Source organism: Triplophysa dalaica, chromosome 15 (assembly GCF_015846415.1).
Source record: "Triplophysa dalaica isolate WHDGS20190420 chromosome 15, ASM1584641v1, whole genome shotgun sequence".
Lineage (NCBI taxonomy): Eukaryota > Metazoa > Chordata > Actinopteri > Cypriniformes > Nemacheilidae > Triplophysa > Triplophysa dalaica.
In genome coordinates this window covers 10,725,232-10,747,434 of record NC_079556.1, presented here as the reverse complement: position 1 = coordinate 10,747,434, position 22,203 = coordinate 10,725,232, and the positions used below count along the sequence as shown (strand labels likewise).

General features: G+C 44.5%; 1 protein-coding gene across 3 annotated transcripts in view; it reads left to right on the top strand.

Moving 5' to 3' along the window:
• Nucleotides 1-21,176, top strand: part of bahd1 (bromo adjacent homology domain containing 1) — a 40,372-nt gene extending 19,196 nt beyond the window's left edge. For all 3 annotated transcript variants that reach the window (XM_056768114.1, XM_056768113.1, XM_056768115.1), the window contains 5 exons: nucleotides 4,531-4,904; nucleotides 5,981-6,140; nucleotides 6,367-6,446; nucleotides 18,595-18,686; nucleotides 18,799-21,176. In XM_056768114.1, coding sequence (XP_056624092.1) covers nucleotides 4,531-4,904; nucleotides 5,981-6,140; nucleotides 6,367-6,446; nucleotides 18,595-18,686; nucleotides 18,799-18,982 — 890 coding nt within the window. In that variant the 3' untranslated portion in view covers nucleotides 18,983-21,176. The remainder of the gene's footprint in view (nucleotides 1-4,530; nucleotides 4,905-5,980; nucleotides 6,141-6,366; nucleotides 6,447-18,594; nucleotides 18,687-18,798) is intronic.
• The last annotated feature ends 1,027 nt before the right edge of the window (nucleotides 21,177-22,203 follow it).

Here is a 22,203-nt window from a genome sequence, read left to right as displayed (position 1 = left end):
GACAAGAACGCAACCCTACTGCTTTCGCCCAAAGGAATGACATTAGTTTTTCTTATTCTGCATTGGTTCTTATATATATACTGTACATTATTTTCATAGAATTGATCAACATGATCAGTTGATCGGTCTAAGGAATTTTTTTATTAATATTCCAAATGTAACAGGACTGCATTACAATAATATAAAAAACAAAGGACAAGAAAATAAATAAATAAAAATGAAAATAAAATAAAATAAAAGGAAAGGAAAATCTCAAATAGTAAGAAAAAAAGTCATCATACATTTTTCTTATTGATATCAATGAGTTAAAGAGATTGTACAAAAAGTGAAATCTCAGCAAGAAAGCATGGTGGCTTAGTGGTTAGCACGTTCGCCTCATACCTCCAGGGTTGGGGGTTCGATTCCCGCTTCCGACTTGTGTGTGTGTGGAGTTTGCATGTTCTCCCCGTGCCTTGGGCATATCCTCCGGGTACTCCGGTTTCCTCCCCTGGTCCAAAGACATGCATGGTATGTTGATTGGCATCTCTGGAAAAATTGTCCGTAGAGTGTGAGTGCGTGAGTGAATGAGTGAGTGTGTGTGCCCTGCGACGGGTTGGCACTCCATCCAGGGTGTATCCTGCCTTGATGCCCGATGACTCCTGAGAAAGGCGCAGGCTCCCCGTGACCCGAGGTAGTTCAGATAAGCGGTAGAAAATGGAATGGAATGGAATAAAAAATGCACAATGCAAAAGAAATAAGCAAACAGCAAGATAGATAGCAAAGTCACTGCAAAAAAAGAAAGAAATATATCTCTCAATCTTTACCTCATCTTTTAATTAATTATCTACATTTTAGAGACATTTATGCGTGAAATATGGTCAAAACTGTGATCAAAACTATTGATGCTTCTCCTGGCAGTTGATTTTTTGGTTGGTTAGGGGACCCCCCCAAGAGCGTTGACACAATTCAAACACTGTAGAGGAAATACTGATAAATATACATAAGTGCACTCTAAGTTGCTTTGGATAAACGTTTCTGCCAAATGCGTAAATGTCAATATGATATCTTTAATGATATCAATATGAAAATCAAGAAAAATTGCTACTGAAGATATCCACAAATCAAGAAAACCGGCACGTGTTTCTTCACTCTCCTCACAGATTTGAGAGTTTTTCTTGTGCATAGCATATATCTGCATCTAAATTTATTTCTGAAATGAATGAATTCCACATCCATCAATCCACGTCAATGTTGGTATCTTCAGACATGACCAGTCTATGTAATTTAACTTATACAGCCTCCAATGCGACTTATCTAATAGTGTTTTACACAACAAGTTCAGTGTGACATGACGAGATGTGAAAACACGCTTTGTGTTTGTGTCAACGGTTTGAATGTGAGAGAAACCTACCGAAATTCTCTACCCCAGACACGGCTACATGTTCCCCGCAGTCTGTTCACCACTGGTTTAAATGTGAGTAATTGTCACAGGTGGGGAGGGTGCTGGTTATTTTCATTGGCAGGGGACTTGAACTGTCTGTTCATTGTGAGGTGGCAGCTGTGGTTTCGCAGCCGCCTGTGAACCTCGGCACAGGCGAAAAGCTCTGCAGACATGCTCCCTTGTTGGTTTTTGACCGTATGGCTGCGTTACGCACTGTAATTGTTTTACTCACCGTAATTCCAGTTAATCAGATGGTAATCTGACATTCTGTGAGCTTTTGGTAGGTAGGGCATTACTTTATCGTGACAAGACAAACAAGGTGTAGGCATTTCAGTATTACCTTAAGGCTGCTGCATTTGCTTTGGTATTACATTAGCAGTGAAAATTGCATAATGCTGGGATCTGTAAGGCATCTGTTGAAAAGAGCTGTATATTATCACAAACATTATCCACTATGTATTAAACAGTGACTAAATGAGAATAAGGGGAATAAAAATTGATTAAGACGAGCTCTTTCTGCAATAACACAACACGCATGAGTGAATCTACAATGACTGCAGTTTTCTCAAATGCTTACCCTACTCGCCAGAGAGGCTGAGAACTGTGAACAGGGTAATCTTAAATATTGTTTTTCTTTATTTGAGTTGACAGAATGCGATGACAGCTTAAACTTGTGTTATTGTGTGCTCTTTGTCTAAGGGCTTTTTGATTTGCTCGCAATTGGTGTTCAAATTGAGCAGGAATGTAGGAAGGGTTTGAAAAGTGACGGGGACACGTTATAAACCTTATCAGCTTGGCTTTTGAATATTAAACAGTTATGTCAAATTCACATGCTGTATAGTCCTGAGTGATGTGCTGATATCAGTGTGAGAGGACGCTAGTCAATGAGGATTACCGCTTACATGTTTCTGACATAGATATCATGACTGTTGAAATGAAAAAGCCCATTTCTAAAAGTGTAAAATTGATGTATTTACATGTGCACCAATAATGTGATTATTCACAATAATCAGAGTTACATGACGTAACGTGAGCATTGAGCAAACCTCTTCCATTTTAATGAAATTTATATTATTTGAACCGCAAAAAACATAAACTCAGATATTGTTGACGTGTTCTTGGCCACTGCTTTAAAATATTTCAATGCGAAACCTTTCTATGGACATACTTCAAAGTTATTTAGTGCCATGTTGAATAAAGAAACATAATGAAAATGCCTTCGAAACAGTTACTGGGCACCAGACTGTCACTAAAATGGTCGCATTTGCGATCAAAAATATTACTTTGCAAGTGATATTTTTGCAGAGATCACCGCTTGCGAGCATTTAAATGTACTCGTTTTTCTACTAAATGTACTCGGAAGCGTCACACTTTTTTCCGGCATGCTTCGCGCCAGCCCTCTGCTCTCCATTTTTGCCATGCTCGGTGTAATGCTTATGAGGCTGCATGGAATAAGTGCCCGCTTATCTCCACAAAAAAACTCTGTGAATTTCCAAAGTATATTATTTTAAATATTATCAGTACTGGAGACTTTAAATTACAATATGCCATAACAATTTGAAATAAAACCATAACATGCAAATAGACATACATTATATGTTAAAGTTAAATGGGCAAGTTTAATGCATAATGTTTATGTTTATGGAACACAAACCCAAAGAAGTAATATCATCAGTCTCCCAGTAAATTAAGCCATTGGTGACAGTGGCAAAAAAAAACTCTCCACTAAACATGTATGCATCATTTAGACCGAAGTATTGCATTTACATGAGATCAGGGATAATCACAATATTGCCAAAATCTTATTATAGTTGTATTATCTAGGTGCATGTAAATGTACTCACTGCTAGTTTGTAAAATCCTCACGTCAAGATTGGTTAACATGACTATTTCACTAGGGGGTAATTTCATGTCAACTCATGCAATTGGAATCTTACATAAACAAACAATTATTAAGAAAATGCAAGACTAAAGCCAAAACCCACATCAGTGGCGCAAAAGCACATCGTACTAAAATGTACAATTGAGATTGTACGATTTCATACACTGTAACCACGTTGTAAAATTGTTGCATTGGATTGTCACAAAATGTGTGCACGGATGGATGTGTTGATAGCTTTGATAGGAGTAGCACAAGAGCCTTATGCTGTTAAAGACAATTTGTCTAATCATTTTTCCTCCCTTACTAAATTATCACAGAAAAGTGGGAGATAACACGGTAATTACAAGGACATTAGTAAATGAAATAACATGAATTGGTCAAATGAGTCAGTAAGTGCCATCATTCACTGACCTGTGATCTTGTGCTTTTTTGACCTCTGATCTCTAAATGACTGAAAATGTAACTATTCACTAGTCTTTATCTGGGATTTTTAGTTCATTCAAAAACAGTCTGTATTAAATATTTGATGCAGTCTTTGGAGACCTTTGCAGCAAGAGGTTGACGAATAGTTATATGTCTGTTCTTGAATCACAATGTTTGTAATAAAAAGAAAGTTCTTCGTTTTCAAAGTCAATTTCTGAATCATTCCAAAGCTATTGTATTTCTTTTGAATTTGACAGCTGTCATATTGATACACTTTAATTTGTCACTCCACTTTTGCCTCGACTAGTTACACATTTTGGATGTTTAACCCTGACTCTCATCCAAAACAAGTTAACAGAATAATGCAATGCATCACATAAACACACTATTCACCTCATATTTTCCTAACTCCCTCTGTTTCCACATCACTATAGGAACCACAATTGACAGGAGGTTTCCTGAGATTGGCTCATCTTCCTTAAAATTTCGAAAATGATCGCCACAATTGAATGTTTCTGTCTTTGTGTGATATAGCAAATTTTGGATACATGTTAACAATAAAGTTTCTTTCTAAATTGATTTGTAATTTCCATCCTAAAATGTAATACCCTAAAGGCTGAATATAATTGTTGTACATGCACTTAGCTCTGTGTCTGACCACAGCATCTGGCACATCTCTCCATTAGCCTGCAGTGTTGTGTTGAATGCAATATGGTGCATTGCATGTTTGTTTATGGTTATAAATACATGTTAAGACCTTAGCCATTTAAAAACCAATTATTTTTCCTCCCTTCACCCCCTGCAGAAGACTACTCTTACCCACTCGATGACCACAGCTCATCTATCAGCATCCCTCCCACCCTGCCTCTTTCCATCTGCCCCATCTCTAATGTGCCTCCTCCCACCCCGCCAGTACCCCACCTGCAGACACCTCTTCCTGATCCCGGTCGGCCACAGGTGCAGATTAGAGTTGGTCGCGAGTGCCCTCAGAGGGCCAAACCACCCAGCGGCTCACGGTCTGGGGTGCGGGAGTCTGCTGTTTGCCCCCACATTAAGGACGGCCAGCTGGGAACAGTCCATGGCAGCACAGCTGCCAAGCAGTCTAAGATCAACCGTCGCCGGGCAACAAACGGCTGGCTGCCAGTTGGTGTGGCAACAGAGAAGGATGTATTCATCGTGGTACGTACTCAAGTTCTTTCTGTCCTGGGATGTATCAATACAGAACAGCTATTCTTGCTGTATTTGAAGTTTCTTAAAGGAACAGTTCCCCAATATTGAAAATTCTTTGCCAATATTGACTAGCATAGTAGGAAAAATTGCTTTATAAATGTATTTGTTCTGCTGAACACAAAAGAAGATATTTTGAAAAATGTAGGAAAGCGAACAGTTCTGATGCATTTTTGACCGCCATTGTCATTTTTTCTACTATGGGAGTCAATGGTGACCAAGAACTGTTTTGCCTCAAACATTCTTCCAAAAGAAGAGTGTCTTTCATACACCCAGGGGGTAAACCTTTTGCGTTACAGGGGAATGCCGCGATCCATTTGTGTTTAAGTACTGTCATTAGTATTTTCCTGAACTAAATTAAACAAGATTGAGTTTGCATGCACTTCAAGAATCAGCAGAAGATCTAGAGAGTTGGCTGAACTCCTACATGGGTAATTTTTAAGTCTTTAGAGTAATGATTAAGGTATTTAAACAGTCTTTCCTTTGTCAAATACTAAACTTAAACAAGTCATTCTGTTAAATAAAAAACTGTATTACTGTCTAAACGTACTGTGCAAACAGTGGCTGTTTGGTGCCAACTGCCAGACCGTTGCCAAGTCTGCATTTCCTCCAAGTAGTTTTGAATGGCCATTGGGCTTATTTTATCTTGCAGATCTGGCAACCCAGATGCTTCTGTGAAGTGCCAAAACTCAACAAGTAACCAACAAAAGATGTTTAATATAGAGAGGGTGAAAGACGCAAAAGTCACGGATTACAGCTTTAAAGGAGTTTTCACTTAAAAATTTGCCGCCATTGACTTTCCATAGTAGGAATAAAAATGACCATGGAAAGTGAATGGGGGCAATTTTTTTTGTGAATTGCTCCTTTAATGAGATCAAATGAAATGCAAAAATGTTATTCTATACACAGCTACTACTGTATATACATACACTTTTAGAGTACTCTCTTAATTTTTTCAATGGCTAGAGTTACATGGGCTGTTGAAGTTCATTGTTTTCCATTCTCTTTTATTTTTAATTGTGTTAAAGGGTGAAGAATCAACATCCTTGCGTAGGTGCTACGAAGGAGTTCAGAGAGATGGGGAGGTGATCAGGGTCAGAGATACAGTGATGCTGCGCTCAGGTCCCAGGAAGAAGTCGTTACCTTATGTGGCTAAAGTCTCTGCCTTCTGGGATGACCCTGAGTCAGGTAATCCCATTCTAAAATCTAGTTTTCCGCAACACTGCAATACGAATGAAATGGCATAATGAACACAACAGCAATCATTTTAAGTGGAGTCACAGTTCTTAATATTGAAGAGACATTAATGTCGATGGAGCATCGATTGCCAGATGACACGTAGCGCTTCTTCCACATTAATTGCTTCTAGTGACTGCTAACCACAAACCTATTTTCCATGTAAATACATTTTTAGGGGAGCTGATGATGAGCTTGTTTTGGTACTACCGTCCAGAACACACTCAGGGGGGTCGCAATCCCAGCATGCACTGTGAGGTGAGTCTGCAAATTGTCCATGGAACTGCATGGTCCTGCAGGGAATAGCAATGTCAACATTTGACTTCCTTTGATTATGAGTTTCTGGAGGAAGTACTGTAGGCAGAAGTTTCCTGTGTTCAGTAAAGCTCAGAAACAAGGCCGCTGCACAAACAAATGACTCACAACAATCTCAAACATGTTATGAAATCCACCATCATATATACAGCTGCGGAGAGACCATTCTAAATTTTCATTTAATCAGCATTTCAAGATGTATTGTGGCCATTCCAGTCCACTGTCTTTTGAATTTCAACAAAACCAAACCTCCGGAGTGACATAAAGTCATCCAACAGCAATGTGAAAGACTGACGCTATGACAAGACACATAAAAACTGTGATAAAAATCAAGATTACAAAAAAATTTGAACTTTTCCTAAATAAAAGCAGAAATATCACTGTTGTATTGCTTAAAAGTAAATATGAACTATCAAAACCTACTCTCGATGCTGCGTGTCTTTGTTCGACCGGTTGTGCTAAACACTTAAAAAATTGGCTTAAATTACCTTGGTGGGTGACAAAATTATTTACACACACCTGAGGTCTATAATTATGTGCGAAACAGACATATACTCAGGTTCTTTTGTCTTCAAGGACCACTTTGTGTGTGTGTGTACTTATCTGTTGTGGGAAGAAGTCTTCTCTAAGACTAGTTGTCTTTAGATTAAGCTCTAAAAATATATATATATTTACAACTACTTATGGTGGAGACAGAGACGAGGTGTGTCGCTCCTTGTGAGACGGGTTCAACCTCTCTCACGTGCTCGCCGCATCGCAAGGTCCTACCACCGCCTCTGAAGCGTGCCCCGGCACTTGAATGGGGGACACAGGGATATATGATGATGCCCAGGGATGGGCATAAATACATGTAAATGTATTTAAAATACAAATACAAAATACTGAGTGGAAAAGTGTATTTAAATACAAATACAAAATACTGTGTGGAAAAATGTATTTAAATACAAATACAGTATTTTGTATTTTGAAAATACTCAAAATACATGTGAAATTGGTGATTCAGTGCAGGTACCCCTATTAGGCTGAAATCTTTCTGGGCCTATTCTAAATGCCAAAAGCATGATGTGTTTAACTGCTAAGAAACTTTCGTTTTCATTTTATTTACAGCTTCCCTTCCCCTGCCCGGTAGGAAATACGCATCTACAAAAAAAGACACTTTATAAATGTTTTTATTTTATTATGTTTTATCATCATCATAACTTCGAACTCAGTAACAAAAATAGAAATTTTGTCTAAAATAAAAAATAAATAAAATTAGAATTTGGCATTATTCGCCCAAAGTTGTTTTTTTTCTACTGAAAGATAAAGATTTTGTGTTGTGTATCATTCATCAGTGTCATCACAGATGCACACAATCAATACACTAAACTGATGGAGATTATTTTGTTTAATACAATCGTTAATTAAAAGAAAATAATGCATTTAAAAATGTATAAGACAGTATTTTTCAATTTAGTGTTTAATGTTATCATATATTGATATGTTTTGTTATAATGTCACAATTTGAAGTTAACTGGGTTTTACTGAGGGTTTAAGAAGTGTACTCAAAACCTTTTTCACATAATGACCTAAAAATGACCCAAAATCTAATCAATTTATATGTGAAGAAATCCATTAATCACGAGAGGAGTGTTTCACAAATTATTCGGCAAACAAATGACTTTCTCTCATCGCTCCTTTTTGATGATTTGGAGAAGAATTTATCAGAGTCGCTGCCCGTCGTTTCACAGATTTATACAACGGAGAGGACGTCAAGCATAAAAGCCTCGTCGGTTTAATGAGGAGTGCGCGCAGTAAACAGTTTCGCGGAGTATTTATGTGAATTGTAAAGTATAAACAAGGCTTCAACTGCAGAAAACTACAAGACAAAGCGGCAACTGTGCGCTTATTCCAACGCTTACCGCGTCACACGTGACTCTCCGTCTCGGAGTGCACAAAAAGTGAGAATTAGAATTTCCTTTCCTTTTAATAACAAATCACAATTATTCATTCACACTTGTTTCTTTTTCCACTCTCATGTTCCAATTATTCCTGCCCACTAAAAGGTAAACATAAATATTTACTTACCCCAATAGCTCTATAAACTATTTAAAAAAAGTTAAATCAATTTATATAATCGCTACGAATCTACGACATGTTGATGTTGTCATGACATCACCCATACCTAACACGCAGTAACGTTAATATTTTAAACACAAATAAAATTGACCATGAAATCCTCACATTATTCTAGAAAAGTCGCAGATCCAATGCTGGGTTGTATCTACAGCTGAAGCTCACGTGCATGATTGCTGGGGGAAGGGCGTGTCTGGCCTGAATTATGTTGGTTGATGCACGAAAACCCCCTAATAAAAAGGTTGACTGGCTCAAAGTATTTTGAGTATTTTGAAAATACAAAAATACTCATCTTAAATGTATTTAAATACAAATTACATTAGATTTTTCCAAAGGCTTTAAAATACAAAATACTATTTTGTATTTCAAATACGTATTTTAAATACATGTATTTGAAATACTGCCCATCCCTGATGATGCCCCACGTGGAGGAGACGTTGGCAGGGAATGTCTCCCCTGGGACATCATCATCCCCGAAGAAGCCTGTGAGCCTTGTATCTTCATTGGTGGGGAAGGCTTTCCAGGCAGCGGGTCAGGCTGCTGCTGCTCTGCACACTATGGCGCTCGTGCAAGCGTATCAGGGTGACCTGCTCAAAGACCTGAGCACAGGTGGGTCTATTAACGAAGAGGCGATCTCAGAACTTCGCCGGGCTACAGATGTATCCCTCTGTGCCACCAAGTAGACGGCGGTAGTGAGGTTTCTTTCCCTCTGTAGCCAGCCATCGAGATTGCCCGCCACCCAATCACGTCCTGGCCCCACCCAGACCTGTTCTGGCCCGTTTTTGCACCCCCAATGGTGTTTCAGTGTCCAACAGTCCCCAACAAATTGTTACGTGTCTGTTTATCTCCTGCCACGATTCAGGATGCCAGACATCTAACGCCCCCCCGACAAGACTGAGTGTCAAAATTAATACCCCTTTCAGAGAAATTGGCAGCATGGAGACTACTGCCAAATATCTCCCATTGGGTAGTAAGGACTGGTGGCACAGGCTACAGGATTCAGTTTGCATATCGCCCTCCGCGTTTCAACGGCGTGGTCTCCACTTCTATGAAACCGGAACAAGCGCATTTGTTGACACAGGAACTACAAGCTCTGCTGGACAAAGGGGCCATGGAGCGTGTTCCCCTGTCAGACAGAGAGGCAGGCTATTACTGTCTGTATTTTCTGGTTCCCAAAAAAGATAAGGGGTTGCATCCGATTTGAGATCTTCGTGGATTGAACCGCTACCTGAAAACATACAAGTTCAAAATGTTGACAGTCAAGAAGATCGTATCTCAGATTCCCTTTCTATGTGGATCAGACCTTGGTTTCTGGGCTGACTCACGTGTTGTCGTCGCAAGATCCGACAGAACGACAGAAGCTTCCCTCACGGGTTGTGGTCGTCCAGCCCAAGAGATTCTAGATGGCCGTCCAGCCCAAGGGATCTTGAGAGGTAATCTTCTCGAATGGCACATCAATTGCCTCGAAATGATGGCTGTATTTCAGCCCTGAAATTCTTCCTCCAGCAGTTGAGTGGTTACCATATCCTAGTGCGGGAAGACAACACGGTGGTAATCTCTTACATAAATCACCAGGGCGGACTGTGGTCGCGCCGCCAGAACAAACTGGTCCAGCAGGTTCTGCTTTGGGTAGAGGGCAAGTTCCTGTCCCTCAGAGTGAACTACATTCCGCGGCATATGAATGTGGGAGCAGACTTGCTGTACAGACAAGCTGTGACAAATGGGGAATGGAAACTCTGCCCCGAAGAAGTCAATCAAATCTGGGAAAGATTTTGTGAAGCAGAGGTGGACTTCTTTGCTTCACAGAAGAAGTCCCCTCTACTTCTCTCAGACTCCTCCAGCTCCCCTGGGTCTAGAGGCGATGGCCCATACGTGGCCCAGACTGCCACTTTATGCATTTCCTCCAATCCCGCTGGTCCCGGGAGTCCTGAAGAGGTCTGTCAACAGGGGTCTCGCCTCTTATAAATAGCTCCCTGTTTGTTCTCACACCTAGTATCCCTCCTCGATGGCTCGCCTTGGGCGATTCTAGTCAGGAGAGATCTTTTGTCTCAGGCACAGGGGACAGTATTTAATCCCCGTCACGAGCTCTGGAACCTCAACGAATGGCCCCTGAAGAGGAGCGACGAAGAGATGCTGGGCTTTCAGCCAATGTAGTAGAGCCCATTTTATGTGCTAGGAAAGGTTACACCCTCAGATGGCATGTTTCCGAAAGGTGGTGTATGACACACCATGCAGACCCAGTTAACTGCCAGATTGTTCCAGTGCTGGAATTTCTGCAAGGAAAACTGTCCACAGGGACATGTCCTGGTACTCTCAGAGTTTATGTGGCCGAAATTTCAGCTTGCCATGCTCTGATTGATGGTGTTTCTGTGGGGAGACACCCGTCAGTTGCCCGCTTCATTCGTGGAGCTAAGCGGTTGAGACCCCCCACTATACAGACAGACCATTCATGGGACTTGGCTATAGTGCTCGAGGGTATGGTTGGCACCCCATTTGAACCAATGGAGTCTGTACCCGTCAGGTTTGTGACCCTAAAGATGTTTTTTATAATGGCTATTACTTCTCTGAAGAGCCATGTCAGTCTCGCCATCCTACTTGTAATTTGCCTCTGGGCTGGTCAAAGCCATTTTGCATCCTCACCCTAATTATCTTCCTAAAGTTTCATTATTCACCATGCATCCCAGGGGGTGGCTGCCACTAGAAAAAAACTATTTCACATTTAATGAGGGATGCTATTGCCCTGGCCAACGAATCGTGTGGTCAAGCTTCGCCTCTAGGAGTTAGGGCCCATTCAACCAGAGGGGTTGCATCCTCTATCTATGGCATCACTAAGGTGTGCCCCCTTGCAGCAAGTTTTTGATGCGGCGGGCTGGTCCTCTCTGCACACATTTGTCAAATTCTATAACGTCTTGGTTACGTATGTAACCTCAGTTCCCTGATGGAGGGAACGAGACGTTGTGTCGAGAACGACAGATGGGGTTCGCCCTTGAGAACCAATCAACTCTGACTACTATAGAAAAGGCCAATGAAATTTGGCGAATGCAATTTGCATGCCGGGCTCCGCCCCCGGAAATCCGGTATAAAAGGAGGCCGGCGTGCAGCATTCACTTACCTTTGTTCTGAAGAGCCTGAGACCTCTCAAACTGCAGCAGAATACGATACGTGTTCGTGGCATAAGGGACACAACGTCTCGTTCCCTCCATCAGGGAACTGAGGTTACATACGTAACCAAGACGTTCCCTTTCTGTCGGTCTCTCGACGTTGTGTCGAGAACGACAGATGGGGTTGCCTATGGAAAACGCCACAACGCTGTATCGCGTCACAATCTCTAGCGAAGCGACGGTAACAAGCCTGGGCGTGTCATCTCGAAGCTTTCGTGAGACTGTAACCTTCCAGTGTGGTGGTCGGGGGGTTCCAGAGCTTTCTTGGAGAAAGATGGGTACAGCCCTGACCGGTAACTTTCACGGACGGGGCCTTAGCTCTCTATAGGCGAGAGGCCGTCCAGATCAGTTTACACCGGGTAAGCGCGACTCTTAATCAGGGAAGCGCTACAGAGGCCACCTCCTACCCGTGGGGAGGAATATGGTGGATATAGGTATGGTCTCGTCCTTGGAGGAGAACGCATGGAACGTGCGGACTGAGTAGTTAACCGGGGGGATAGAGCCCACCTGGGGAAGCTCATGGGTTACCAGGAGTGGGAACCATTCTCATGAGGATACATCAGACGGAACAGCCCACGGAGGGGGTGTTACAGACGTCCGGTAGCACTAGGTCCGGTTAGAGCTATCTGTGATAGCTCACATGGTATCCCGGCCTAAGGGGGAAGGCTGCTCTGCCCAGCCAGCCCCCAGGGGGTGCTTGTTTGGTGATGGATGGAATGCCTATTCTTAACCAGTGTCTGGGTAAGAAGGGAGGCTGGTGAGCTACCAGTTTCTTAGCGATGTGTTCGGGTAAGAAGAAAAGGTAAATAGCACACTGACCCAACCTGTTAGAGGGTGGAAAGGTGCTTTCGCAGGCATACGCCCCCCCGGATGCCAGTCCTACATGTCGCCACGCAGGACGTGGGCTGACACCGGGTTTACGCGAAGGTTGTTAACCCTTGCGAAGGTGTTTGGGCATAGCCCAACCCGCAGCTCTACAGATGTCTGCTAGAGAGGCGCTTCTACCAGTGTCCAGGAGGTGGCTAAACTCCGTGTGGAGTGAGCCCTCACTGCCAATGGGCATGGGAGATTCTGAGATCGGAATGCCGTCGTAACGGCATCCACGACCCAGTGCGCCAGCCTCTGTTTGGAGACAGCCTTCCCCTTCTGCTGTCCTCCAACAGACACGGAGCTGGTCAGAGCTTCAGAGCTCTGCGTGCGGTCCAGTACGTACTGGACACAACACTAGTCGGGTTGGGTCTTCCTCCCCTATGGGGAGCGCCTGCAAGTTCACCACTTGGCCCCGGAGGGAGTAGTGGGAACTTCTTGGGCACGCATCCGGGCCTGGGTCTCAAGATAACGTGAGAGTTTCCAGGGCCGAGTTTAAGGCAATCCAGGGACACGGAGGATGCTCGGTGGTCCCCTACCCTCTTGAAGGAAGTGAGCGCCGTCAGGAGGGCCGTCTTACTCTATGAGGAAGATCGGAACCTCCGAGGGGCTCTTTGGGGGGCCCTGAGGCTCCCCAGGACCACTTAGGGTCCCAAGAGGGTATGGAGCGGAGATGAGGCGGATTCCGCCCTCTCGCTGCTTAGGAACCTGGTGACCAGGTCGTGTTGCCCTAGAAACTTTCCACCAACTGAGTCGTGATGAGTGGCAATAGCGTCTACATACACTTTCAGTGTGGAAGGGAGATGTTAGTCTCCAGTCTCGTGAGAAGGGGAACACAATCCTGATCAAGCACCTCAGTGGGTCTTTCTCGTTGAGAAAGACACCAGGACGAGAAGAGGCACCGTCTAGAGGCGTGTAACCGCCTAGTAGATGGGGCCCTAGCCTGGGTGATGGTCTCAGCCGTATAGGGGGAGTAGCCATCTTAGGATCTTCTCGTCCCGTCTAGAGACCAGACATGGGTGTTCCAGAGGTCTGATCTGGGATGCCAGAACGTGTCCTTCCCCTGAGAGAGCAGGTCCTCTGTCAGGGGAATGGTTCAGGGGGAGTCGCTGTCCAGAGCATCGGCTCTGAGGCCAAGTGCGGTTAGACCGGTGTGGTGTAACCAATAACACTTGGTGCTCCTGCTCCCTGACCTTGCACAGAGTCTGTACAAGAAGGCTCCTGGGGGGGGGAAGGTGTGCTTCCGCCCATCCCGCGGCCAGCTGTGCGCAAGGATATCCGTGCCGAGGGCAGGGACTATCAAGCGGGCAAATGGTGGTGTTACGGCAGGTGAACAGGTTTTACCTGGGCCTACCCGAACAGCCTCCAAATGAGCTGGACTGCACGGGGGTGGAGTCGCCACTATCCACGAGGCATAAACTGGCGAGAAAGCACGTCGGCTGTCTAGTTCAGTTTGCCCGGGGTGTGTGGCCTGCAGGGAACGAGTCACCTGTTGACTCCACCGGAGGAGGCGTCGAGCAAGTTGTGTTTAGCTGCTGTGTGCGAACGCCACCCTGACGATCTGTATTCGCTACAGCTATAGTGCTGTCCTCGGAACAGCACGTGCATGTCTCGCACGAGAGGCCGTAGCCTGCTCAGTGCAAGTAGCATAGCCCACAACTCTTGGCAATTGATATGCCAGCGCAGGCGGGTGTTCGTCCAACACCCCACCTGCGTGCCCGTTGCACACTACACCGCACCCCTGCAGGGAGACTTCAGTCGTCACCACGACCTGCCTCATAACCTGCTCAGAGGGACCTGAGTCCGTCGAAAAAGTCATAAAGACTAGGGGTTATGGTGCGTCGGCAGCAGGGCGGCATCACCATGCGCCTGCTGCCGGTGTGCCACGCTCTCCTCGGAACTCGACTCTGAAACCAGTGTTGGAGCGGTGTCATGTGCATCAACTCGAGGGGTATTAACCCGCGAGGACGCCATGTGTCCCAGGAGCCTCTGAATTGTTTCAGGGGGACCGCTGTCTGCCTAAAATGTTCATTTCAGACAGTTCAACACTGGTTGGGCACAACTGCGGACAGGTGTGCCGACATGGTGACAGAGTTGAGTTCCATACCGAGAAAGAGGATGCTCTGCACTGGGGAGAGCTTGCCCCTCTCTTGGTTGACCTGGAGTCCCAATCGACCTAGGTGCCGGAGCACCAGGTCCCTTTGTGTTCATAACAGATCTCGCGAGTGTGCCAAGATAGGCCAGTCGCTGAGATAGTTTAGTACCCGCTCGCCTTCCTCCTCTCAGGGAGAAAGGGCGGTCAGGGACAGACCGAAAGGGAGGACTCTGTACTGATATGCCCGCCTCTCGCACGCGAACCGTGGGAACGGCCGGTGTCGAGGAGGATCGAGACATGAAAGTAAGCGTCCTTCAAGTCGATTGCCACGAACCAATCCCGACACCTCATAGATGTCAGGACGCGCCTCTGTGTGAGCACCCTGAATGGCAGCTTGTGAAGGTGCTCTGTTCAGGGTACGCAGCCTTTGGGGGCAACCCGCCGTCTTTCTTGGGAACAATGAAGTGCGGGTGGTGACCCACTGAACATCTTGGTTTTGAGGGACGAACTCGATGCCTGTTTTGCCAGAAGGGTGGTGACCTCTACCCGAAGTACGGATGCGTCCCTGCCTCTGACAGAGGGAGAGATGATGCCCCGAAACATGGGTGAGTCTCTGGCGAACTGGATCGAGTAACCAAGACGGACCGCCCTCATTAGCCAGCGAGACAGTGTGGGCAGCTCTCGAGCTCCCAGGGACTGTGACAGGGTGACCAAGGGGACGGTCTGCTTCATCATTCCCACGGGGGGTGGTTCGTCGGCTGGCGGAGCTAACCATGTCGTGGGGAGTCCCCGGAGGGAAGGTTTGCTCCGCCTACTTACCTGCCTGGCGGGACAACGGCACGCACTGTCGGTTTGAGAGTGGTGACGGCTGTCGTATGTGTACGACCTCACGCCTCGCCAGGGTGTGAGTTCGGTTCGCCGAGCACAGTCCAGTGGAGTGTGCGATCGGCTGCAAGTAAACCCGGGGAGAACAGAAAACTCAGTGAGTAAGTGGGCGCCAAGCCCTAACAAGGGCCCGGCTTTGGTGACGAGGCAGGAGTCGTCCCGTACCGACCGATCAAAGCCGTTGCTGTGAAGGTTCGGGCCCGATGTTGTTCTCCCTGGGGTCTTCCCGTCAGTGTCCCTTCTCGCGAGGAGGTTGCTGACGGGGTGGAGGTTTCCCCCTCGACCTCTGCTTCCGGGGTGCCGCCTGTGGGGGCACAGGAACCGGAGCCGATGTCGAAAGGGTCCTGGGTTGCAGGGAAGCAGACGTCACGTGAGATCTCGGAGGCCTGTAGGCGGCCGAGTCGCGGCGTGAAAAAAATGTGGTTAATTGCCACTGTCTGCTTCGCCGTCAAAAAACTGCTGAGCGCAGTCCTCGACGGTGTTACCAACAACCCACCCTGCGAGATGAGTGCATCAAGAAAGCGGACTTCCTTGCTGTCACTCTTCTGCACAAGGTATAGCCGGGGGTGTCTCTCCTGGACCACTACCGTGGACATCGTCCGACCCAGGGCCCGTGCCGCTGCCTTAGTCGCCCGTAGAGCGCTGTCAGCGGTGGCACGGAGATCCTGCATTATACCCGGGTCGGCCTTACCCTCGTGGAGCCCTCTCAACGCCCTGGCCTGGCGGACCTGCAGGATGGCCAAGGCATAGAGAGAGGAGGCAGCCTGGCCCGCAACATCGCAAGCTTTCGACACCAGTGATGCCGAAGTCTTACGTGCTTTGGACGGTAGGAGTGGTCGATCCCCCCCCAGGCGGTAGCCGTCCGCGGCACAGGTGCACCGCGGGCGGACGTTCCACCCGGGGGATCTCGACGCAGTCCTTGGCTGCCTCACCATCGAGGGAAGTAAGGGAGCCAGAGCTGGTTTCACTGGAACGGTCCGTGAGTGGAGCGTTCCAAGTTTTACACAGCTCCTCATGCACCTCCGGGAAAAACAAGGCACCCGGGGTGGGCGCGGTTTGCACCGCGCACCGACCTCGGGAACCACGTATCCCCGGGTTAGCACGGATGACATCACTTCTGCTTCCTCCTGAACTCGACCGCTGGGGGTGGAGTTTGGATTCGGCAGAGTCGGATGCCAGTCTCCCTCCGATGCTGCGAGCGACATCTCATCTACGTCACACATCGTTTCCGAGTGTGTGCGTGAGGATCCGGACGGTATGCCACCGCCGGTTGGGGAACGTTCAGAAGAGCGAATCGGGGTGCGATCGGCCCGTGAGCACTTGGCTGGCGGGTTTACGTTCGCAGAGTTCCCCATATCACTAACGCTGCTAACGTGGGTGGTCATCGGGGCCGTAGCCACACATGTCACAGCCCGGGTAGCAGACGAAATGGTGGCTGGTTCCCCAAAGGAAGACAGCCACCCGTGACCGCAACTTCTGAATGACAATCTGCCCGCAGTGCAGGCAGATGTGTCAACGAACGCTGCTTCAGTGTGCTGGACGCCCAGACACCTAATGCAGCGATCGTGTCCATCCCCCTCCTCGATGAGGGTGCCGCACCCAAGAGAACAGCGGGACATGCCGCGCTGGAGAATGCTCAGTCAGTCCTGAAAAGGACTTTTAGAAAAAATCTCTAACCCCTGCGGAACCGCCGAGACGCCCAGGGGAAGGTCGCTGCAGGAAGGGACGATCCGCTGTAACACGTCGTAGCACCAGCGTGTAGTTGTAGAGGATTGAATCCTGAGTTGTACTCATGAGCGATGGCTCTGAAGAACAAAAGGTAAGTGAATGCTGCACGCCGGCCTCCTTTTATACCGGATTTCCGGGGGCGGAGCCCGGCATGCAAATTGCATTCGCCAAATTTCATTGGCCTTTTCTATAGTAGTCAGAGTTGATTGGTTCTCAAGGGCGAACCCCATCTGTCGTTCTCGACACAACGTCGAGAGACCGACAGAATGGGAACCTAGACTTTCACGCTACTCTGGGCTCACGTGTCCTTGAGTCAACGTCCTAGAGTCCGGTCTGAGGCCTCTTCAGTGTCTGTGCACACAGACTACACAACCTTGGAGGGTCCAGACACTTCCAGTGCGGTAGCGTTGGTATTCTCATTCCCATAACATTTTGAAACACATCATGTAGACTAGCTTTTGATGAGGAACGTCTCGGGTTACTTGGCTGTAACCCTGTACCCTTAAAAAGCGGGAACGTGCTGCGCCCCAATGCGGCACTGTGGGCATGCTCAGACATCCTTTCAGACAAAGTTTGAACCTGAGAATATGTCAGTTTCACGCACATTTATAGACCTCAGGTGTGTGTTATTAATTACATCACCCACCGAGGTTATTTAAGCCAATTTGTGGTGTGTTTGGCACACATGCTTCACAACTGGTCGAACAAAGAATGTTCCCATAGCATTTTGAAACACAGCATCTCATTTCAGCTTTTTAAGGGAACAGGGTTACAGCCAAGTAACCCAAGACATTTTCTTTGTAGTATTTGAGTTCTGATAAAAAACATCTAATATTTTCTGCTATTTTGACCTGTTTCTCCAGTTTTCATTCTCTGCAAATAAATGCAAATAGAAACAATATATTTTTTACATTAAGGAGAAATATTGTTAGTTCTTCACAGAATGAAACAAAACCCATTTTTTACTTTTCTAGTAAATTAAGAAAACCTGAAAATGGTCTTTGAAATGGTCTCAGAATTATTTCCATGGCTGTATATTGCCACCAGTGTTTGTATTATTGATTTGTATTCCCAAGGGAACATTAAAATTCAATTTTTAACATGTTAACATGTTCCAACTTCCATTTCTGTTTCATTATGCATTAGATGAAGATTGTATTTGTTCGATGCAATTTTTATTGCTTACATATGGTGCATGGATTTCCATGCATGGAATATTAATTCAATGTGAATTTTTCAGAATGAGATTTTCGCCTCTCGGCATCAGGACGAAAACAGCGTGGCGTGTATCGAGGATAAGTGCTATGTATTAACATTAGCACAGTACTGTAGGTAAGTTCTGGTTTTAAATATATTATTTCTAAGCATGTGTCAAATATATCATCTCCTGTTTAATATAGCATATGACATAGTTTTATACATTTGCTGATCTTTAACATTTCAGATTTTGTGCCTTGGTGAAGTGTCGTGAGGAGGGATATCCTAGACGTAGCCCTTTGGTCCCTCCCTCTAACTACAAAATTCCAGCTCATCGTTGCGTGCCCAGCGATGTAGACCCCGAACTTGTGTTTGTCTGCCGCCATGTTTACGACTTTCGCTATGGCCGCCTACTGAAAAACCTGCAGTAGGTGTGACGGGCGGGGGGCCAGAGCGTCTAATCGACGGAGCCATACACTGAAAAACAGAACCCAAAACGTCATGACACAATCAAAGCCCTATCAACTGGATGCCGCAGGGAACCGGGTTGTAGTTTTACATTTTCCCTTTAGGATAAATGCTTTCTGTGTAGAACTCTTGTAAAAGCTGCGAGTTTATATGCGTTTTCCCTTGTGACTTCATAAAATGGCATTCTGAGCACAACGACCTTGAGTTCAAAGGTACGCCAAAATGTGATTTTTCACTCCATGAGTTTGAGTATTTATTTTTCCAGTTATCTTTTATATTTGCTGTATACGTGTAAAAAAACAACAAAAAAATAGTGCAGGTACATTAACAATTACCTTAAATAATGGAATAGAGCTTAAATGTTCTCTCTTTGGTAGTAAATGCACCCTTACTTAACATAATTTGTACAATTAAAGTTGAAAATATTTATTTTTAGATAAATTGAACACAAGTTCCTACTTTTAGGAGGCGTCACAAGTTTTTCTTCCTTCAATATATAGGCCAATCATTCATGAAACTGCCATAAAAGGGTGTGGAGGATTTATTGTGGTGGACCAAGTATCCCACAATGCATTTGGCTACCAAATGTATGTGGTTAGCTTATCGCTCTGTTAATTGACAAATGAATAGGTTTGTGTAACAGGCCGTCCTCTTGTTTCCCTCATGACTTGCCTTAGAGTTTCCCCTCGCCCGATCCCCTTCTGCCTTCCCAGCAAACCAAAGGTTATCACGCCGCTCCTTAACATCCTGGGCCTCCACCTTAGCTTCTCCATTAATTTGCACTAACTATCATTTACAAAGTCAGCAGTTTGACTGTGTTTCAAATGTCACCTGCTACTGATCTCCAATGCAGGAAAATACTGTGTATTTGTTGTATGTGTACAAAGAGAAAGGAGAGAACTCTAATCTTGGCGCAGGAGGTGTTCGGTAGATGTCGGTTACGAATGTGAACGGACAAATTTTATCTCATGCGCACAGGCCTGCTTTCAACGTGAGCCCTTTTCTTCTCGCCCTACATGATGGTTTTGTTACAAGATCGCTAATTGATAAACGAAAAGCTGTTTTGTATGGTCTGTTCGTGCCTTTAATAGTTAACAGTCTGCTATGTGAAGACATCCTGGTGTCAGAAGTTTTTTTAAATCAAGCTTCTTTACATTTTAGGCCTCCTTGTTTTGCACCACATTGTTATCTGTGCTAAGAAGCATCGATAAGATTGTCTGATCACACTATGCTGACCTTCATGCCTCTTTGGGCTGTTACAGTTTGTTTCAAACATTATAAACATCTTCGCAAAAGACAGAAAGATTCATTAGGTTTGAGGTGATTATGATTATGTATTTACAGGGTCTCCAATAAGGATAACCTTTTATGGATGGGGAGACCTGTTCTTTTATTTTATATATATATATATATATATATATAGTATAAAGAACGATTGTTGTAGGTTAACAAACTTTTTATGTTAAAATGTGTCTTGTCGATGTAACCTAGAATCCATTCCTTTTAAAATAATAGATGTTAATCAAAACAGATGTTATCATTGTACTGAAGCTAAGATATGTTTTCAATAGTTAAATTCCCCGTGCTTTATCATGCCCAACAACATACAGAAACAGAAATTGAAAGAATCTTGTCACAGTATCTTCCTGATATTTCTTCTGTTTTCTCAGTAACCACTGTAAAAATGTTGTCTGCTAATGTCAGATATGCCAGTTTAGACGCGGTAATGCCATAACGGTTTCGCGGATCATTTAAAGCAGAGCTCTTTTTCTTTCGCTTTGGTTAACAGTGCGGTCGAGTAGATTCTGGTTGCTGTTTGTGTGAAATTAAGTATTTTGGAAATGTATGCTTCTCTAGCAGAACGTTCTGGAAATGAAATTTGTCAACATGCACCAAAAGGGGGAGAGGATTAAGTTCATTCCTCTGTATACAAAACTGACCATGAAGTTCTTTGCTCCTTTGATGTGCGGCTGTTTGTGTGTATGTGGGCGAGCGTGTCTATACGAATATATATATATATATATTTCAGTGCAGCATGGAAGTACTGGGCATTCTTTGAAATGATAGATCTAGCACAGCGCATTTGTATTATTTAAGATAGAAATGTATATTATATGAGGAAAATATTTAAAAGGAATAAATAATATATGAGCATCACACTCTTTGTTTTGGTTGTTTTTCACGTCCTTTCCTATTTGAAATGAAGTGTATACAAACCACAGGCAACAACAAAATAGTTCATGCAGGTTTTCTATTATAGATTTAGTCTGGAGGCATCTGTGTAAAAAATACTAAAACAAACTCATACGTTTCCTGGAGGGTCTGTTTGTACTCTTACCTTCTTGAAATCAGTGTTCTAGTAATATTACAGAACGTTAAATTAACATGTTAAAAACGTAAAAAAAAGAAAGTTTGTGGTTTATAATTGAGAATGTAGTCAAACCCAAATTCATAAAAACAAACAGAAGTTATAGTGGTTTATATAAAGTTATAGTTCACCCGAGAATAACCCATTTACTTATTTCATTTCATCTACTTTATCATTTCAAACCTGTTCAAAACGTTTTCTTTTGCAGAACACAAAAGAAGATATTTGGACCCCATTCACTTGCATTGGTTTTGTAACCGTACAATGGAAGAGAATGGGTCCTGCAACTGTTTTGTTACCAACTTTCTTTACATTTACATTTAGGCATTTGGCAGACGCTTTTATCCAAAGCGACTTACATTGCTTTATCCTATACATTTAACATAGGTATTTGCAATCCCCTGGGATCAAACCCACAACCTTGCGTTGTTAACACATTGCTCTTACCACTGAGCTACAGGAAAGCCCAGTTCAAAATATCTTCTTTTGTGTTCTGCAGAAAAAAAGAGAGTCATAAGGGTTTGACATCACAAGAGGAGAAAATGTTTACACAATTTTCATTTTTCAGTGAACTATCACTTTAATGGGCTCCCTTGGTCATGAATAATAGTTTTGAGAATATAAGGTGCACTAAAGCACAGTGACCACAGGGTGTCATACTGAACATGCCTTGACCTTCGTCTACCCAACAGCAACAAATGAATCTTATGAAAAAATCACACTAGCTGTCAAATACTTATGATGACAGATCTTTGCTTCATATTTCTTTGCATGATGTATTTATCATGTTTATGTATGTTGCTTGTACAAAGCCTA